The sequence below is a fragment of the Panthera onca genome, chromosome F2 (genome assembly GCF_046562875.1).
Source record: "Panthera onca isolate mPanOnc1 chromosome F2, mPanOnc1 haplotype 2, whole genome shotgun sequence".
NCBI lineage: Eukaryota > Metazoa > Chordata > Mammalia > Carnivora > Felidae > Panthera > Panthera onca.
This window is the reverse complement of record NC_138356.1, coordinates 26273741-26292246: the sequence shown is the minus strand read 5'-3', so window position 1 is coordinate 26292246 and position 18506 is coordinate 26273741. Positions and strand designations below refer to the sequence as shown.

General features: G+C 37.5%; 1 protein-coding gene and 1 long non-coding RNA gene across 4 annotated transcripts in view; one reads left to right on the top strand and one right to left on the bottom strand.

Moving 5' to 3' along the window:
- ZFHX4 (zinc finger homeobox 4) overlaps positions 1 to 18506 on the bottom strand; it is a 183383-nt gene that overhangs the window by 139329 nt on the left and 25548 nt on the right. For 2 of the 3 annotated variants that reach the window (XM_078441794.2, XM_078441796.2), the window contains exon 3: positions 17410 to 17912. In XM_078441794.2, the coding sequence (XP_078297920.2) occupies positions 17410 to 17912 (503 nt within the window). The remainder of the gene's footprint in view (positions 1 to 17409; positions 17913 to 18506) is intronic. The other variant, XM_078441797.2, reaches the window with a different exon arrangement.
- Positions 11116 to 18506, top strand: part of LOC132664205 (uncharacterized) — a 24347-nt gene continuing 16956 nt past the window's right edge. The window contains exon 1 of the long non-coding RNA XR_009603511.2: positions 11116 to 11317. This is a non-coding gene — a long non-coding RNA (uncharacterized LOC132664205). The remainder of the gene's footprint in view (positions 11318 to 18506) is intronic.

The following is an 18506-nucleotide window of genomic DNA, read 5'->3' as shown; positions in this document are numbered from 1 at the left end:
CACTGAAGTGCCAGACCTTCAACAAAAGAACAGCTGTTTTGTACAGAAAGGTTTTCTTTAGAAAGGTTTGCCATTTTTCCTACTGAAATGGGATTTTTTTTTTTTAAATATCAAAACATGTTGTCAGACTCTTGTCCTGAGAGGCAAGACAATATTCAAGACAGAGGGCAATGCCTTCCATGATTTCCCTGGACAGAATATGCAACATGGGCAGACCCCGCAAAATACCAGAATTTTGTGAAAGGAGGGGATTCAAAGAGGGCATTAAAAGACATAGTTTCTTGGGAACCCTCTTGCACTGTTGGTGGGAATGCAAACTGGTGCAGCCACTCTGGAAAACAGTGTGGAGGTTCCTCAAAAAATTAAAAATAGATCTACCCTATGACCCAGCAATAGCACTGCTAGGAATTTACCCAAGGGATACAGGAGTACTGATGCATAGGGGCACTTGTACCCCAATGTTTATAGCAGCACTCTCAACAATAGCCAAATTGTGGAAAAAGCCTAAATGTCCATCAACTGATGAATGGATAAAAAACTTGTGGTTTATATACACAATGGAGTACTATGTGGCAATGAGAAAGAATGAAATATGGCCCTTTGTAGCAACGTGGATGGAACTGGAGAGTGTGATGTTAAGTGAAATAAGCCATACAGAGAAAGACAGATACCATATGTTTTCACTCTTATGTGGATCCTGAGAAACTTAACAGAAACCCATGGGGGAGGGGAAGGAAAAAAAAGAAAAAAAAGAGGTTAGAGTGGGAGAGAAAGCCAAAGCATAAGAGACTCTTAAAAACCGAGAACAAACTGAGGGTTGATGGGGGGTGGGAGGGAGGGGAGGGGAGGGTAGGTGATGGGCATTGAAGAGGGCATCTTTTGGGATGAGCACTGGGTGTTGTATGGAAACTAATTTGACAATAAATTTCATATAATAAAAAAAATTAACAAAAGACATAGTTTATCTTCCGAACATGGGAGGAACAAATGTAAACAGAGCCGAGCTTAGTACAACCACCACATTCACTATTTTCTCATGAGTCTGTAGATCTACGATGACCTTCAAAATCTTCTAGTCCAGCGATCCCCAAATCAGGCTGATTATCAGGATCATCTCTTTAAATGAGGAGATTCCTAGATGCACCGCACCCCCTGCCCCCACTCCCCAGAGGTCGTGGCCTTGGAACTGGGATGTTTTCAAAGTTCCAATAGGAAGCCTAATGATCAGCTTCATCTCATACAACTTTCCATATCATATTCTGCACAAATATGTCAATTGGAAATGCAGCCATTTCTAGAATGCTTTTTCACATGCACATTTCATGACTCCAAAAAGTTTTAAAGTGCTTTTACTCTGATAAAATCTCAGTGGTAAGTGCTTTTTTCTGAATGACAGCCAGTATCTAGTGATGCTAATTCAGTTCAGCCCCCCCCCCACTACTCTTAAATACCTCAATACAGTGCCTCATTCAAATTCTCCACTTTCTTCTAAGATTAGAAGAATGTGATTTATACAAGTATTTACGTACTAATAACACAAATAAATATTCCAGATTATTTTTAAAAACTTATATTATTTGTTTACAATAGCAATTAACTATTGCTTTGCCTAATATGCGATTATGTGTTTAATGTTTGTCTCCTCTACTAAACTGTAACTGTAGTGTCTTTCTTATTTGATGCTATATCCTTATTCCCTTGCATAGGGCCTGACAGAGTGGGCTCTCAGTAAATAAGTCAATGAAATGATTAGCATCAAATAAGTCAAAGAAAAAAACACGAGGGATTAAGGAAGGAATATAGTTTAGTTGTTTATATATGATTATTACCCTGCTTCTTGTTTACAAGAAAAATACATAAACATATATTTGTGGATTAAACAAAACAGTAGAACACTGGCAACCTGATATATGTATAAGTACATCAGCAATTTAAGATAAGATCCTTGTGAAAGTTAAGAATAAATTCAGCTCTGAGAACCACAGAAGTGATTGTATTTAGACCAGATCTCAAAAACTGTTAACGCTAACTTTCTAATCATAATGGTAACTCAGAACCCATTTTATAGATGAAAAAAATGTGGTACCAGACTAAAGGCAAAACTATAATTAATGCCAGACACAGAAGCTTTAAACAGTCATTTTTCCAGTTCTGAGTTCCACTTACTACTTCTCATTTGCAAACTCACACTCGGCAGACTTGAAAACTGGTATTTAAAGGTGTAATACATAGCTCTTTCCCTGTGGGCAAAATTCTAAGAAAGAATGAATATCGAAGGTAAAGCACATAAAGTAATACACAAATAGTGGTCTTCTATGAGCTATATTTACCCATTTTCAAGTAGATGAGTGTAGCTACATTGCTCTTCAAAGCAAACTTCAATTGAAGGCCAATCGGAGAGATAAAAGTTACGAATGGCTTTTCAAGAATGACACGTCCTAGATATAATAGTGTAACCAAGAGCACTTATAGAAATTAAAAAGGGAAAGTGTCTGACCAATAATAAGAAAAGCAGAAGTTATCTCCGAGTACAAAAAAGCAATGCCAGTAGAGTAGATATGCTGACAAGACACGAGTAATATTTTCCACATATAAGAAAAGCTTTCATCTCAGAAGACTTTTTTTCAAAGCTATTTTTGTACCTTAATTAAGATCTACAGAACTCAGCGGAGTGTTTTTTTTTCTCCATTTACTAATATACTAAGGCACCGAAATGCTTGCCAAAAACCACATAAAGAGTCAGAAAGTTATTTGGACACTTTATGACAGAAAATGCCTCTCCTTTCTTTTTAAAACTTTTCTTGAGTTACAGAGAGATGCATGGATAGCTGTAGACACGGATGAGGGGAAAGACAGATGGGCATTTCTTTCACTGTATTTCTCTGAGACACCACCCCACACCTTCCCACCACTCTGCACCCCCAATATATTAATAACGGAAGGGTATTAGAGAGTGATACCTACTTTGTGAGTGTTTATTAAGCTCGTTGGTATTCATAGACCTAAGTGCTGACGTAGGCAATCTTTCAGATTCACTACGTTTTAGACTCAAGAAAGCAGCTCCAGAGAATCTTTTAGCATGAGATAATATGGGAGTTTATCATGTTTTCTTGCATAATTCCCCCTTAATTTGTCATTGTAAAAGAGAAAGAAGAAATGCTATGTTCTAACAGTAGGAATGGTGGTAGCCCACCCCCTAACCTCACTGTACCCATGTCGATAGGTTTTGCTAAGATCAGTAGGTCTTTGGAAATGGAAAACCTCAAAGAACATTAATAATTGTTTGGATAAAATAGTATGATGCCTAAAATAGCTATAGATAAAATATTAAGACTATTTTGCCAGTAACTAGATCAGATATTAAAAACAAGTATATTTATGTTTTTATACCTACAAAAAGAAAAAAAAAACCCTTCTAATTAGCAAAAAGAAAAAAAGAAGCACCAAGTAATATTTCAGTTTATCCATATCTCTATATTATGAAAACATAAAAATCATGCTCACAAACATCACATAGGTGGGGAGGGAGAGGCAAGAGAGAGAAAAGACTTAAATTCTACTGACACTGTACATTATTTTCCAACAATGGGACAATATCTTTACTGGTGTGGAAGCAAACAACCACTCTTTATCAAAGCTCTGCAATGCAGGAATCTAACTGTTTCCCCAATACCACAGGAAATCTAAATATTAACTTCCTAGATGACACAAAGGAGTAAATATTGCTAAAATGTGTTATATAGACTACTAAAAATGTCTCTGCAAACTTCTGGAATTCAGAAAGGCTGTTACCAGAGCAAAATCACACAGGAAAATGAAGCACAGATAAAAAGCATTATATGTTTTCTTCTAAACACTGGTGAACTCCTTGAGGACAGGAATTGAATCATATACCTTCGCGTCTGTCTTATTCACCCACCATTAGGGTCCAGCACAGTGTAAGTGTGTGTGTGTGTGTGTGTGTGTGTGTGTGTGTGTGTGTGTTTAATGTTTATTTATTTTAGAGAGAGAGAAAGAGAGAGAGAGAGAGAGAGTATGAGCAGGGTAGAGGCAGAGAGAGAGGGAGACACAGAATCTGAAGCAGGCTCCAGGCTCCGAGCTGTCTGGACAGAGCCCGACGTGGGGTTTGAATTCATGAACCTTGAGACGGTGACCTGAGCCCAAGTCGGAGGTTTAACCGACTGAGCCACCCAGGCGCCCCTCAGCACAGTGTGTTTTTAACAAATGAGAACAAACAAGCTTTTGTGCATTACTAGAACATCAGTCTAACAAAATGTCTTTCAGTAAATTTACGTTACTATAAAGTAGGCCAATTTTTCATTCCTACAAATATGGAGAGCTCAGTTCTCGATATTTTTCAGAGAACATTGTATGAACCAAATAGTTTACATTCTGACATAAAAAAGAACTATGTACTGTTATCAGTGATTTTTCTAATTTGCTCTCCATCACTACACTTCTCAAAGTCTCTCCATCTCTATCTATCTCACAATTACCTCTTTTTCTCTCTCAGGGGATTCATATTCTTTTTGAAGATCAATAATTATGGTTACACTCTTATTTCCATCCCTTCTGCCCCAAACAAGGCCTTCCTTTCCAGGTATCCTTCTCCATGTAAGATCTTCCCCGTGACACAGTGTCCTGTTTAAGACCATGGGTGCTGGAGCCAGGCAATCTCAGTTCAAATCCTCAGACTGCATTGTCACTCTCACCAGCTACATCGCGTTAGATTAATTAAGCTTTCATTGCTTTAGTTCCTCATCTTCAAAATCGGCATAATAATAGTGCCTACCTAATAGGGTTGCTGTTTGATTTAATGAGTTATTCTTTTTTAACTTAGAAGACTTTCTGCCACCTAATAAGTGCTCAGTAAATGTTAGGTTTAATTTTCTCACTGAATTTGTTGGCCAAAGCAGAAGATGAATAAGTTTGGGTGATTGGAAAAAAACAAAAACAAAAACAAAAAATCGTAATATTCTTTAAAGGATAAAGAAGGTGCCGACCAGATACAAAATAAGAACTGACTGGCAGTGGGGTGCCTGGGTGGCTCACTTGGTTAAGCATCTGACTTCAGCTCAGGTCTTGATCTCGGGGTTCGTGAGTTCAAGCCCCACATGGGGCTCTTTATTGTCAGCACAGAGCTGGCTTCAGATCCCATCTCCCTGTCTCTCTGTCCCTCCCCTGCTCAATCTCTCTCAAAAATAAATAAACATTAAAAAAAAAGCACTGACTGGCATTAAAGACAGCCTAGTAAACCAACAATGCCACACTTAAGTATACATCCAAAAGAAATGAGAACACATGCCCACATAAATACTTGTACACAAATGTCCACAGCATCATTATTCATTATTCATAATAACCAAAAAGTGGAAATAACTCAAATGCCCATCAGTTGATGAGAGGATAAATAAAACGCAGTTTATCCATACAATGGAAATCCCATAGTAGAAAGGTATGAATATAGATCCATACTACGAGACGGGTGAATTTTGAAAATATTATGTTACAGGAAAGAAATAAGTCATAAAGTGTCACATATAGCATGATTCCCTTTACATGAAATATCCAGATTAGGCAAATCTATATAGACCGAAAGCAATTAGTGGTTGCTTAGTGCCAGGAAAGGGGGTTTGGTATTAGTGGGGGTGGACTAAAGGGGACAGGATTTCTTTCTGGAGTGCTGAAAATGTTCTAAAATTGATGATGGTGATGGGTGCATACTTCTTTGAATATCCTAGAAAAATATTGCATTGTGGGACCCCTGGCTGGCTCAGCTAGTGGAGCATGAGACTCTTGATCTTGGGATTGTGAGTCTGAGCCCCACGTAGTGCATAGAGATTATTTTTAAAAATAAAACATTTCATTGTATAATTTAAGTGGTTTAAGAGCATGGAATATGAATTATATGCCAATTGCATTCAATAAATATAAATTATATATCAATTTTGTATTAATGTATATGCAAATTTTGTTTAAAAAGGCAAAGCAAAAGACAGTGGTCTCAACATTCATTGCATTGTTCACATGGTAGATTTTGTAGCATATAACTTGAGTTCCTTCCATTTCTAATTTAGAACTGATTTCTTGAAACTTTTAGTCACATTTTCCTATATCATTTCATGCTTAATAAGATTGTTGTCTTATTCCATCAATTTCCCACAGTTGATCAGCTTAAGATATTTGAAGATACTTGTTCTGGTTACCCAATTCCCTGAATTTCAAGGATCATTCTGAGTCTAAATGTCTTATGGTATCTATTGTGACTTTAAGATAAAGACAAGAATAGAGCACTGATTAGGTAGGCATTAATTTGAAAACATCTTTGCTTTTAAAGACACTTTTTTAAAACACTTAGCACTCAAAGCTTTGTGAAAAGGTATCTACTCCAATGGGGGATGAGGGCCTTTTGTAAGCGGGGGAAAAAGGCTTAATGTGCTCCCACAATTAGTGAGGCCATTTACTTTTTGGAGAACCTATTACTTTTACCAAATCATATCCTGATCCCTGAACCTTTGATTAGTCATGTGTACATACAGAACTGATTTCAGTGCTTGCTGATGAGTCTTGCGCAACATCATCAAAGTTTATTATCTCTAGAGACTGAGAACACTTGCAATGTGCAGGAAGAGATTTTTGCCATTTACTAAAAAACAGAATAAGTAGCTATTAATGATTAACTCATGATCATCAATTTTGTAAAAGTAAGTCTTCATATACTGCATTCTTCTCCTCTCTCTCTTACACACATACACACACACACACACACACACACACATCCATAAATGCATGCATGCAGTTTTTTCCAGGGTTTGAGCAAAATAAGTATAAGTAGGTGTCCTTGGATATGTACTGAAAACATTATTGAAGTACTGACATCTTGACTTTTCAATAATTCAACATATGAGAACTGAATACATGTACATTTTTCTACACCCATTGATAAAGAATTACATTGTTCACTATTTGGAAAAGTGCTATATGTACCAATTTCACTGTAGCCACAGTTCTATAAGAAGGAATAGAATGACCTCATATATGCTACAAAAACTTGTAAGTAAATATTATATCTGAAGGTCTATCTGGAAATGTACATTTAAATTGACAAAATTAAGCAATTAGGAAGACATTTTTGCACTGATGACTTAAAGACAGTCATTCTATCCTCTGTGTTAGGAATCAGCACTCCAAAAACTAAATAATTTTTCATAAAGCCCATCTTACTTTTTCTAATATTTAAGGAATTATGAGAGCCAAAGACTGCTTTTGTCTGAAAAAAAAAAGTTATTTATGAGTTCCCCTTAGGTCTATTTTTTAAGGAACTTAGTTATGACTTTGATTGTTTGGTTATTCTTCTCGGGGAATACTCATCATGGAAAACCTTGATACAATTGTTCCATCCAAATGTGCTTTTTTAATGACTTAATTGTAATAAACAAGAAGTAATAATAACCCAGAACTTACTTTTAGCCAAATTATTTCTCAAAGGACACTGAGGGGCTTCTCTTTAAAAAGTAGTGATAATTGGGGTGCCTGGGTGGCTCAGCTGATTAAGTGTCTGATGCTTGATTCTGGCTCAGGTCATGATCTCACAGTTCATGAGACTGAGCCCCACATCAGGCTCTGTGCTGACAGTGCAGAGCCTGCTTGGGATTCTCTCTCTCCCTCTCTCTCTCCCCTTCTCCCGCAATAATATCATATAGTAAGTAGGAGACAGTTATCTCCCTTCTAAAACACTGTATAATATAAATTCACCAAACAAATCAAATCCTAAAAGGTATATCCTGATGTTGCATCATTCATATTTTAGCATGCTAATCTTATTTTTAAAAACAATTTTATTTATTTGGTGTGAAAATGAAGAATCATCCTCCCCCTCCCCCATGTATGATGTCACTTCCTTAGTCACTCAGTGGTAAATCCTAATATATGTTGTGTTTAAAGGAGAAGCCTTGTAAACTGACTCTCTCTCAGAGGTGATGGCAATCAGACCTGCTACCTGATTTCTTACAATTGAACAGGGAATGATTTTAGGCCCTAAGGATATATGCTAGTGTTATTTTTAGACTTGCCAAATGCATAGTTAGAAATATTTAAAGCCTTTGAAAGGTACTACACATTGTAATTATCAGACTGTCCGTTCATGCTGTACGCAGACCAGTTATAGGTATTGGGAGCTTCTGTATTGCTAACAATTCTGTCATTTCAAAAGTAAGACTATTCTTTTCAATAAAAGAACATTTCATTAGCGAATGTGGTCAACTGCAGCAATGTCGACTACCGACACTTTTTTGTAGGAAGAGGTAGCCAGACTTAGGAAGGCAGATTTCCCCTAGTACCTCTAAGTTAAATCAGTGCAAATAGTTCTAACAAGATTTGGGGCTTTGCATTGGAATCATTAACAAAATTTCAAGGAGAGAGAGGAAGGAAGTGCATTAGAAACATATGGGGGAGAGAAAATTTCTGGAATCCTGTCACTAAAATGGATCAAAGTAAGAAGTGAAAGATAAAAGTAAAAGAAAATAATAATAATTCAACACAAGATTATATTTTAAGATTCTAATAAGGAGCAAATGAACAGCACTTCCTCCAGCAGTTATAAGGATGTCAGGAAAAGGTAATTGAGTTCTGGGCAGAGGGTAGACGGTGCTTTAGTTGTTCCTCTTTAGGAAGTTAAATGCTTAGGGAGACACATTCCCTCTTTCAGGTCAGAGGGGTACCATTTAGTACATTACTGCTGAAGTACCCTGGTGACCTGAATGAGTTCATGCAGCTTCCAAAGGTGCTTAAGCACTGAGAGCTCAGGCACTAGAAGTGATAAATATTCTATTAGTTCTTTCTATTTAATATACCAACACCCAAAAATGCCAGTAAAACGAAGTTTGTTTTTTTTTTTTTTAACGTGAAAGAATTCATTGTGACAGGAGATATTCAGGTAACAATTGTGACCAGTGGTTTCCCCTCCCAGCTTGTAGATGACCCAACAGGTGTTAAGTCCATCGCTCTAGTTGGCCTCATCCATACTGGCCAGCTCTTACATTACGTTGCATCTGCTATATCTTTAAGGGAATCTGCTAACTTGAAAGAATAAAAGTGTGCTCCAAAATGATTAAGCCCTAGACAAAATTGGCAAATTTGCCTCTGGCACTTAGGCCTTCCGTTTCCTCTCCCATTTTCTGCTCCTCCTATCCTCAAGTGCAACAGAAAGTTTTCTTATTAGCAAAGCCTCATAACGTGGGCTGGAACTCCAGCACAGGTTCTTACCATCGGGGAAGACTTGAGCAGGGCATTTTGTTCTGAATAACAGGTTCCCATATGTCAAAATGGGAATAGTAACATATAACTGTTAGGAAGAGTAAACGAGAAAATGCACATGAAAAGTCTAACTTACTATGACTATTGTCAATTTATGTCCTCTTTTTAAATGGATAAATGGATAAATGGATAAGTCAATTACCAGTTTGGTTTTACTGTTGACAGAATATCCGGCATCCAAAGAAGGGATATCTTTGGTAAGATTTCTTTCCAATATCTCATAAATCACATACAGATAGTCATTTGCCAACTCTATTTATAAACAAGGCTCTTCTTGGCACAGGACACATAATCATGGACTCAAAAAAATCAATATTTTAAAACCTTAAAAGCTTCCCTCCCAAATTTGAGTTAAGTGATACAGTTGAACCTACCAATAGCTCATTTCTTTCCACCTTCAGCTCTGCATTTCACTAATTTTATCAGCAGATAACCAGAGACAAAGAATTCTTCAACCTTAACCTTCCTGTACATTGCTCTTTAAAAATTGCCTAATGGGAAAATATAACCTTGACATTTATCCCGTAAGCAACAAGAAAAGAGAGATGCATATTCTATGACATTTTCAGTGAAAGAAAGGCTTTGGGAAGATCTGAATCAATGAAGTATTAAGAGTATGGTCTCAAGATACTTTTATATTTATGTGTACATTCTCAATATATGTAAGTAATGTATTCAAGGCTACAAAAGTACTTCTCCTTAAAGATAAGAGAACTAGAATATTAACATAAGATTATGAAACTGAGTGAAATAAAACATTGCCACACACAATTGCTATTATCTATGATCGTAACAAGCTGGTCTTTGTAATAATTCATCTTTAAGCAGAACTCTGACAGTATTATAAACTGAACTTACAAAGGTTCTTCAAGAATCAAACTAAATCATCACCCTGATCCTATAAGAAGGTTGACTGAAGTTGTAATCTGACATTTTGCATCCTTTAAGTGGTTTTCTGTTTCATTTTTCCAGGTAATGCATCCAGCATCCTTACGCATGAAGAACATAAATGTCTCAACTAACAGAAAAGCTCTATACTGCCCTAAAATTCCCACTGTAACCCTTACCTGAAACTGGTCAATAAAGTCTTCCAATGTAAGAGAGCAATAAGAGGAAGTCAAGATAATCAAGTGACATTGCTCTACAACGACTGATGACCTAAGTTAAGAGAGCAGTCACGTTCAGTCCTTTGACCAACCATTGTTGAAAAAATTCCTGGAAGCTTTCGATGGCTAGTGTATGGGGTTCAGCCCTTAATTTTATTAATATCCCTGCCACACTGGAGAACAGATTGAGTTCAGAAGCATCACCTCAGAGCAGATGGCTTACATCCTACCACGTTAATGGGTCTCCATAAAAAAGAGACATTTTAAAAGCTGGCACATAGTAGGTGCTCAATCAATGTTTCTGTATTTATTAGAAGAAAAACTGAGGATATCATTCAGGATATCCTGAGACATCCTGCAAAGAGAACTTTAGCCCTTGTGTCTGTACCAAGCACCGTACTGCTCTGAGGTCATGGGATCTGTGATGATGTTTCCTCAAGGGCTATAGGGGGCTGTTCCTCCATCGCTGTTCCTCTTTCGAATAAATCATATCATCGTAAGCTCTCCTGAAATACACTGATAATTTGGGAAAAGTGCCTTTTAAGGCTTGAATTATCTGAATAATGAACAAATCTCCACGTCTAATTGAACTCAGCCTGACCATAGGCTCAGACTCAAAGCAAACTCGGTAAAGCATTTCCAGTAGAACTCAGGCAGGCCAGATGTTCTGGAAGCAGAACCACGGTCATTATGCACATGCCAGCTCCTCCTCACTCCACCCCGGGCCAAGACCCTTTCAGCAGCGCGAGGCCTGCTTAACATATGACTCTGGCTGCATTACTGCGTGGCATCCCAGCACCCATTCGAACATTTCAGCAATTTTAAACAAGCTCCACTGACAGGGACTATTAAACGGAAGCCAAAGAAGCACGCCGGGAGAGCACATTAATTATGAGGTAACACCTTCGTCTGCATTACCTACATGACCTCAGGGTGGGTGACACATAAGCGATTTACTACTTTTGGTTAAACCATACCTACACTTCACATGAGACAGAATGGACACAAGTTACGCAAAAGCTGTAACATAAATCACGAAGTATGAGTTGACATGGTCCTGAAACGAAGTGAATGGTAGCCTCAAGTTTTTTACTGTGTTTCTGAGACGAGAAGCACTACGATGTGTGTGTGTGGGCGGGGGGGGGGGGGGGGGGGTAGCGGTGTTCAGAAGGAGATGAGTGAGGAAAGGTCCTAGGGTCGGGCACAGCCCTACCTAAGCCCCATCCCCGACAAGGTCACTACACCCCCTCACACGCTCGAAATTCATCCAGATTAAGCAGTTCTTTTAAGACGAAATGCACCCTGGGAAAGACCTGAAAGTCATTTACACCTTTGGATGCGCTATTCTGCTTTTACGAAAAGGCTTCTTTTCCCCTTAATTAAGGGAATGCTAGTTTTCTTTGGGGAATTAGATGGGTAATCTTGCAACCTGGAGCATTTCCATGAAGAGAAGATCTAGGTGGGATAAAACAGGAAGGGTTTCAAAGAAACAGAGAGGAGCATTAAGAGCGAGTGCCTGATGTGTAGGGAGATGGTAGCACTGGTTAAGGAAAGACACGTCAAAAATAAAGTAGGAGGGTTCCTTTGCGCACTCGGCCGCCTTTAAGTTTTGTCTGGGTTTGTTAATAATTTCAGACACTAAAAATCATTTCATCTGTTCTGACATGGATGTAGTAGGTTGCTAATGCCTGGTCTACAGTAATCCTTTTAGGGGTGGATGTGCACTCACATCCATATTTTACACTCGGATAGATAGATTTGGGGTCATTCTTTTTTCTAGGGGAATACAAAGAGGGGGCTCGGCTCACAGTGTAATATATTACTCGCCGTATGAAAGCAGGGAGCAAGTCCATATTTGCTCTGGAGTAGTCATGTTATAACACATGGCTGTGCTTCAGCAAATGTCAGGCTTAAAAACAGAAGTAGACACAGCAGATAGGGCTGGCCAATTACATCGCGATCTGAAAACACCGGTGATTTATTAGTTGCTATTAGCTAACCAGCTCCTCTCCATTTGATCTGCGTATTTATTAGTTATAAGTATTATGCAAGCATGTCTTTTTATATGAGAATACAATAGAATAATTTGAGTTGTGATTACTTTTTTAAAGAGAAATCCTACAACTGGAATTAAATTTCACACTGCATTTCAACCTCAAAAGAAACATAAATCTGAAACTAATACAAAAAGTGTAAAAATTTCCATATTCAGGTTAATGTTTAGCAGCAGAAAAGAATAACTTTTGTTTATCTCTGAAAACAGCTTTCTTCATCTAAACAAATGACTAGAATAAGATTAAGAGAAACCTGTTTGGGTTTCGTAGATACACACACATATTCCAATTTCCTTCTGCACAATGACTTTTATGCAAATGTGCACCACACAATCTCCTGACCTCCTTTACCATCACACCGGGACAATGACAGTTCAATAATTGAAACGGTACATATCTGGTATATTTGATTTTAAATTGCAAAGTTGGACTCAGGCCTATTGAAATGAAAATGCTTGTGATTCTTCGTTAATTCCAAACTGATCGGGTTATTATTTCCTACTAGTAAAAAAAAAAAAAGAGAGGCAAAATGGTAGGTGAAGCTAATTATTCCATTTTTTATTTCCTTGCCACATACTTTCCCCAACGTGGCTCCTTGCATTCTCTTCTGTGACCCTCCCCCACACCTTGATTTTAGTTCTTAACCCGGATGCTTTCATCCATAACATGGCTAATGAGAAAACTCCAAAAATGTTCCTTGGGGGAATGTTACACTAAAAGTTACCTAGGACTAAATCCCACGTGTGTTCCTTTGCTCACCATGGAGACAAGAGATTCATTCACTGCTCTCAGCCAATTTGAAATCCAAATATGAAAACAGCATTATGGAATTCAGACAGACTATTCTGCTTCACTACTAGCAGATGCAGGAAGAAAAAAGGCGGGTATAATTAAGCTTTTGACTTTGAACCAGCAAAGCTGTGAACACCTCACTTAAAAATACATATAATATTATAAGAGCAGCTGAATTACAGGTGTGGCAAGAGGATTTTCAAGCCCTGCATAGGATGGGGGCAGACCAATCAGCTGCCTGGAAAAGTCTTGTTGGTTCTGAGCCCAAGGTAAACTAACTGTAAAACTGAAATATGGCCAAAGTCATATTTGTTCTTCTTCGGTTTGAACGGGTAGTGCTAAGTGGCTTTCATTATATCTTTTTACTCTACTCTTTAGGAAAAGTTTGGGATCATTTAAGGGGTAGACCAACTGCAATGCATTTTTAAAAAGGAGGGTGGGAAGTAAAGGTTTTTGTTTTTGTTTTTAATACATAGCTCAGTGGATTCATGTATTGATCCTACAAATATTATTGAGGACATATTATGTGATTATCAATTGACAGAAAAAAAGTGTGAGATTAGAAGAATATAATCAAACACAATAAAGTGGTTGGCTAAGAAACACTGCTTTTGCATTATATCTCAATCTAGATGTAGATGAAAATACACACACAGGCCCACTTTACCTTACAACCCTGATTGTGGCTATCTCTCACTTATCGTTTACTAACCTCACTTTAAAAGTACTTTTATACATTGAAAGAGAAGATTAAGGGCAATATGTAGTTTCATTTTATTGTTTTAATTTCCTAGACCAAGTTTGCTTCATCGTTAAAATTTCTGGAGGAAAAAAATCAAAATTTAATAGTGCTTAACTTAGCGCTTCAGAGAACTCTGCTTGAAGAAAAGAGTAAGGGTTCCTTAACAATAACAAAATTCCTTTTTAAAAAAAATTCTAAGGAAAATAATACTGCCAAAAAATGAATACAGCTTTGTTTGTTTTTGCAGTCATCGTTAGCAATAGGCATAAAGGTATTCTTTTTTTGAGTCCAGATGGAAAGATCATCAACACATTCTGCCTCTGGGTTCCTTGCCAAAATACCATAACCCGCAAGCCTTCTACCTTAAACATAAAAGGAAAGGTGTTGTTCTGGTCAAATAAAGAAATAATTTTTACTAGCATACGTCTAATGTTAAAGCTGCCTAAATCCTGCCAAATACATTAAAACAACATCTGTAAAACAGATTTTCATTAAATTGATCAGTTTAAAGTTAAGCAGCTAGGCAGATGATGCTTTCAAGCTCACCCTCAACCTTTAACCTTTAACCTCCTTAAACTGAAATAAGGACACACACTTCTTTTAGTAATACTGCTCCAGGTTGACAACGCAAGAGGTAAAGTGGTCTATTCAAATCGAACTGACACATAACCGCATTTAGAGTGTTATGAATCAATATGTTGTCAATAACGAGAAAAGCTGTTTTCTCACAGCTCTGTATTTGTCTTATAACTGCTACTTGTCACTTTCCCTTAAAGTCTGAATAATTCACGATGCAAAATGATGTAAATTAAACTCCTAATGAAAATGAATTTTATATAGGAGATTATTGTCTAGTCATTAACTCAGAAACTATTTTAACTCTAATTTTAATATTTTAGCCTATTACAGACCATCATTTTTTTTTTCCCAGGCCCAGGCCAATTTGTTAGGTTCTCATTTAAAAGCAATTAATGTTACTTATGAAGCAATTTCATTTTGCCGACACAAGCCGACCAAGCTTGCTAATATTCTCATCACTACACTTGAAAATCCTCTATATCTCACTCATACAGTTTCTATAAATCAGTTTAGAGAAGGCAACCTCAACACATTCCTATTCTGGAGTACTTATCTAGTTACTACTAGGGATAATGAATGCTCCTTGAAGGATAATGCAAAATAATATAGTTGGATTGTCCAACACCAAGTTTCGACAGCTCAAATATTTATCTCCTCAATCTTCTCTTAATTCAAGGTAACTTTGTTCCAAGTGTGTTTTTGTTTGTTGGCTTACCATTTTTAGACACTACACTACAAAGACACTTGAGTATTTAAGAGATAAATAAAGAACAGTGGGGGAAAAAGTAAATTTTTATATGATTTTACAACATTTTTAAGGGAAGAGTACATACATCCTTTGGTTCTAGGATCTAAAGCTCTCTCTGCTTTAAAGCCCTCTTTATAAACAAGCTTTTATCTCATTTGGTTTTTATACATTCGAAGGCAATATCCAACTCTCCCTGAAAAGGAACTTCAAGAGTAACTCTGACACTTAGCAAATTGCTCTGCAGATAGTGAGGGTGATCAACTCATACTCACGGAGTGAATAGATAAACTTAATACACACATATACACGCACGTTTAAATAATCATCAAACAATTAGATTAAACAACCTTTCCTGAGAAAATAAACAGTAACACTCTACCTCTCTTTAGCTCCCCACATGAGATTAATAAAATAGAAAAATCTGTACGTTTATATCTTCTATTCACAACATGTTAATTTAAAGTGTTAGAGGAGCGGTGTGACTATAAACACAGTTCATGAATATTCTATATAGCTCCCAGGGTCGAGAGATCTATTATTTATACAAACTTAATGTTTGCTTTTTTCTCCTAGGTATTCTAAAAGTTTTAATAGGTCAGGTATCAACAGAAAAAAAGTTGACAATGGAAGAGCAAAACGTATGGATTATAATACAATGAATCCTTTGTATCATATTCTCAATGCCATCAACTTAGAAGCTTGTATCTTACATTAGGGTTTGCACTCCCCTCAAACTCTGTAACCCAAATCTAACGCTTTTGTCGTTGATCCACAGAGCGCTGATATCACAGGGACAATGGTACAAATTCTCACTCTACATCTTTAGGCTTTTACGCTCAGGACACCAATCTAGAATTTGGACCTCAAGAAACGACCCAAACGAATAGTGCCAGTCCAAACCAAATAAACAATTCCTGCACCTGCTCTAGAGAGCCACAACCTGCCCTTTTTGCTGTGTGTTTATAGTTTGAAATAGTATTAGAAAAGCCATAGGTATTATAATCGCTGGTTGACTCCTGATAGTATAGTTATCACTGATTTCTAGTATAAATCAATAGATAACACTTGCAAAATGGATTTTGTAATCATATTTAGAGCTGGTTACAATGACTAATGGCTTGCAATATTTTCTGAATTTTAATATCCTCTAGACAAAGGAAGTTTTTAATAAGTTACCAAGTTATTCATCATAGAAATGAATCTGTTACGTTTGTACAAGAACCAAGACGATCAAGCCAATCCAGTAAACAAACTCACAAAATAAATTAACCAGTAATTAGGATTTAGAAAAAGCAGAGACAAGTTGTGTAATAAATGGGGTTCACCAGTTGCATGTATTCATTACATCTGCATAGTTTTTTTTTTCCAGCAAAGATAAAAGTATATTTGCCATTTAATGAACATTTTTATTTGTGCCCCACCCATTGGGAATAAAACCATTTCTAGCTGGGAAAGGTCATGTAAAATAACAACTGAGTTAAGTAGAAGACTTCCAACTGATGCTAAGGGAGAATGTGTCTACTCTGTTGTTTTGTACAGAAAAACAACGACAACAAAACACACACATACACACACACACACACACACACACACACATGCACGCACGCACGCACGCACTGTGTTTGGATCGCCCCTGTTTCACAACAAACAAAAGATGATGTATTCACGGAGTAGACTGTTTTTGTCATCTGTTCCCTGTAACCATCAACACTTAGCCAAGAGTAGCGCCATATTTGTGTTTTATTTAAATCAATCAATGCAAGAAGTATAACAATATGACTTTTATGTGAAACTACTCAGAAGGCTTATTTTATTTCCGGGAAACCAGTAAAGCCAGCAATGCCACTGAGATAGGTGTAAAAGGGACACAGGACAAACCTTGTAAATAAATTCTCCAATTCCATCTATCTCAGTCTACGTTTAGTAACGTTAAGCAGCAGCTGTGCACCTTGCCCCTCTCTCCTTTTGCTCTTTTTTTTTTTTTCCCTGAACTTGCAGATTTGCGCTCCAAGCCCTGAAACAGTTAATTCCCTGCTCTGCTCTGTGCCAACGGAAATGGATGTCGCTGCTTACCTTGTAGAGCTTCAGGGCCGCCTCGTGCCTGTGATTGGTGGTATGCAAGCGTAATTTATCCACACTGTTGGTGTAGTAGTCACAGGCGTTACATTTCAGGTGAACGGGGTTGCCAATGGCAATACACTTCAGCCTCCACTCATTGCTTTTACCCCCTTCTTTAATGTGGGCCACCAGTTGATATTTCTGCATATGTTTATCAGTCTTGCAGTGGAGCTGGAAGTTGGCTTTGAGCTGAGTGTTGTAGTTACAGAGCTTGCACTGGTAGATATCTCCAATCACAGCCCTCCATTCCTCTTCAGGGAGAGAGCGCTCACTGCTCACATGCACACTTAGGGCCTCCAGGCTGTCAGAGGTGAATTTGTTGCAAACAGCACACTGGAATAGCTTCAGCGCTGGGTCACTGATATAAGGTGACAGCTCTCCTGCAGTAAGGAGGGACAGGTCATCACCCATTAGCTGACCACTGGCAAGCCGGATTTCAGGCGGCAGCTCATTATTTACTACAGGAAGAAAAAAAATTAAAAGGAAAAATAGAGACTAGAAAACACAGCACACACAAAGGAATCTGTAAAATAAAGTCTTGACAAGGAATGTGCTTTCTCTAGAGCTTACACTATAAAAAGCTGTAATAGGATTGAATCAGGATCAATTACAATCATCCCTTTCAACTTCTAAATTCCCTCATCAGATAGCTTTAATTACTCCTACTGGGCATGATGTCATTCTGAAATTTGTATTTTCGAGGGCAAGAAAGTTGATCAATACCATAACAAGACAGTCACGTGCTTGCAGTTTAAGAGCCTAGATAAACTTACATAAGCACTAATTGTTATTTTGCAATTTGTCTAAAAGCTTGATGAGATTTGGCTAATACTGCCCCTGCGTGCCTGTAATCTACTGCCAAATACCTGGGATAAGGTAACGGTATTACGGTGAGTTTAATCATCTTCAATCACAGGCATTCAAATATGTTTCAAAAATATTTAACGAACGGGGGTGGTGGACCCTTCCGAAGCTCAAGCTTGATATTTTAGGAATAACGGCTGAGACCGTGAGGTACAGCTAATGACTGTAAGGCAACTAATGCACATCAG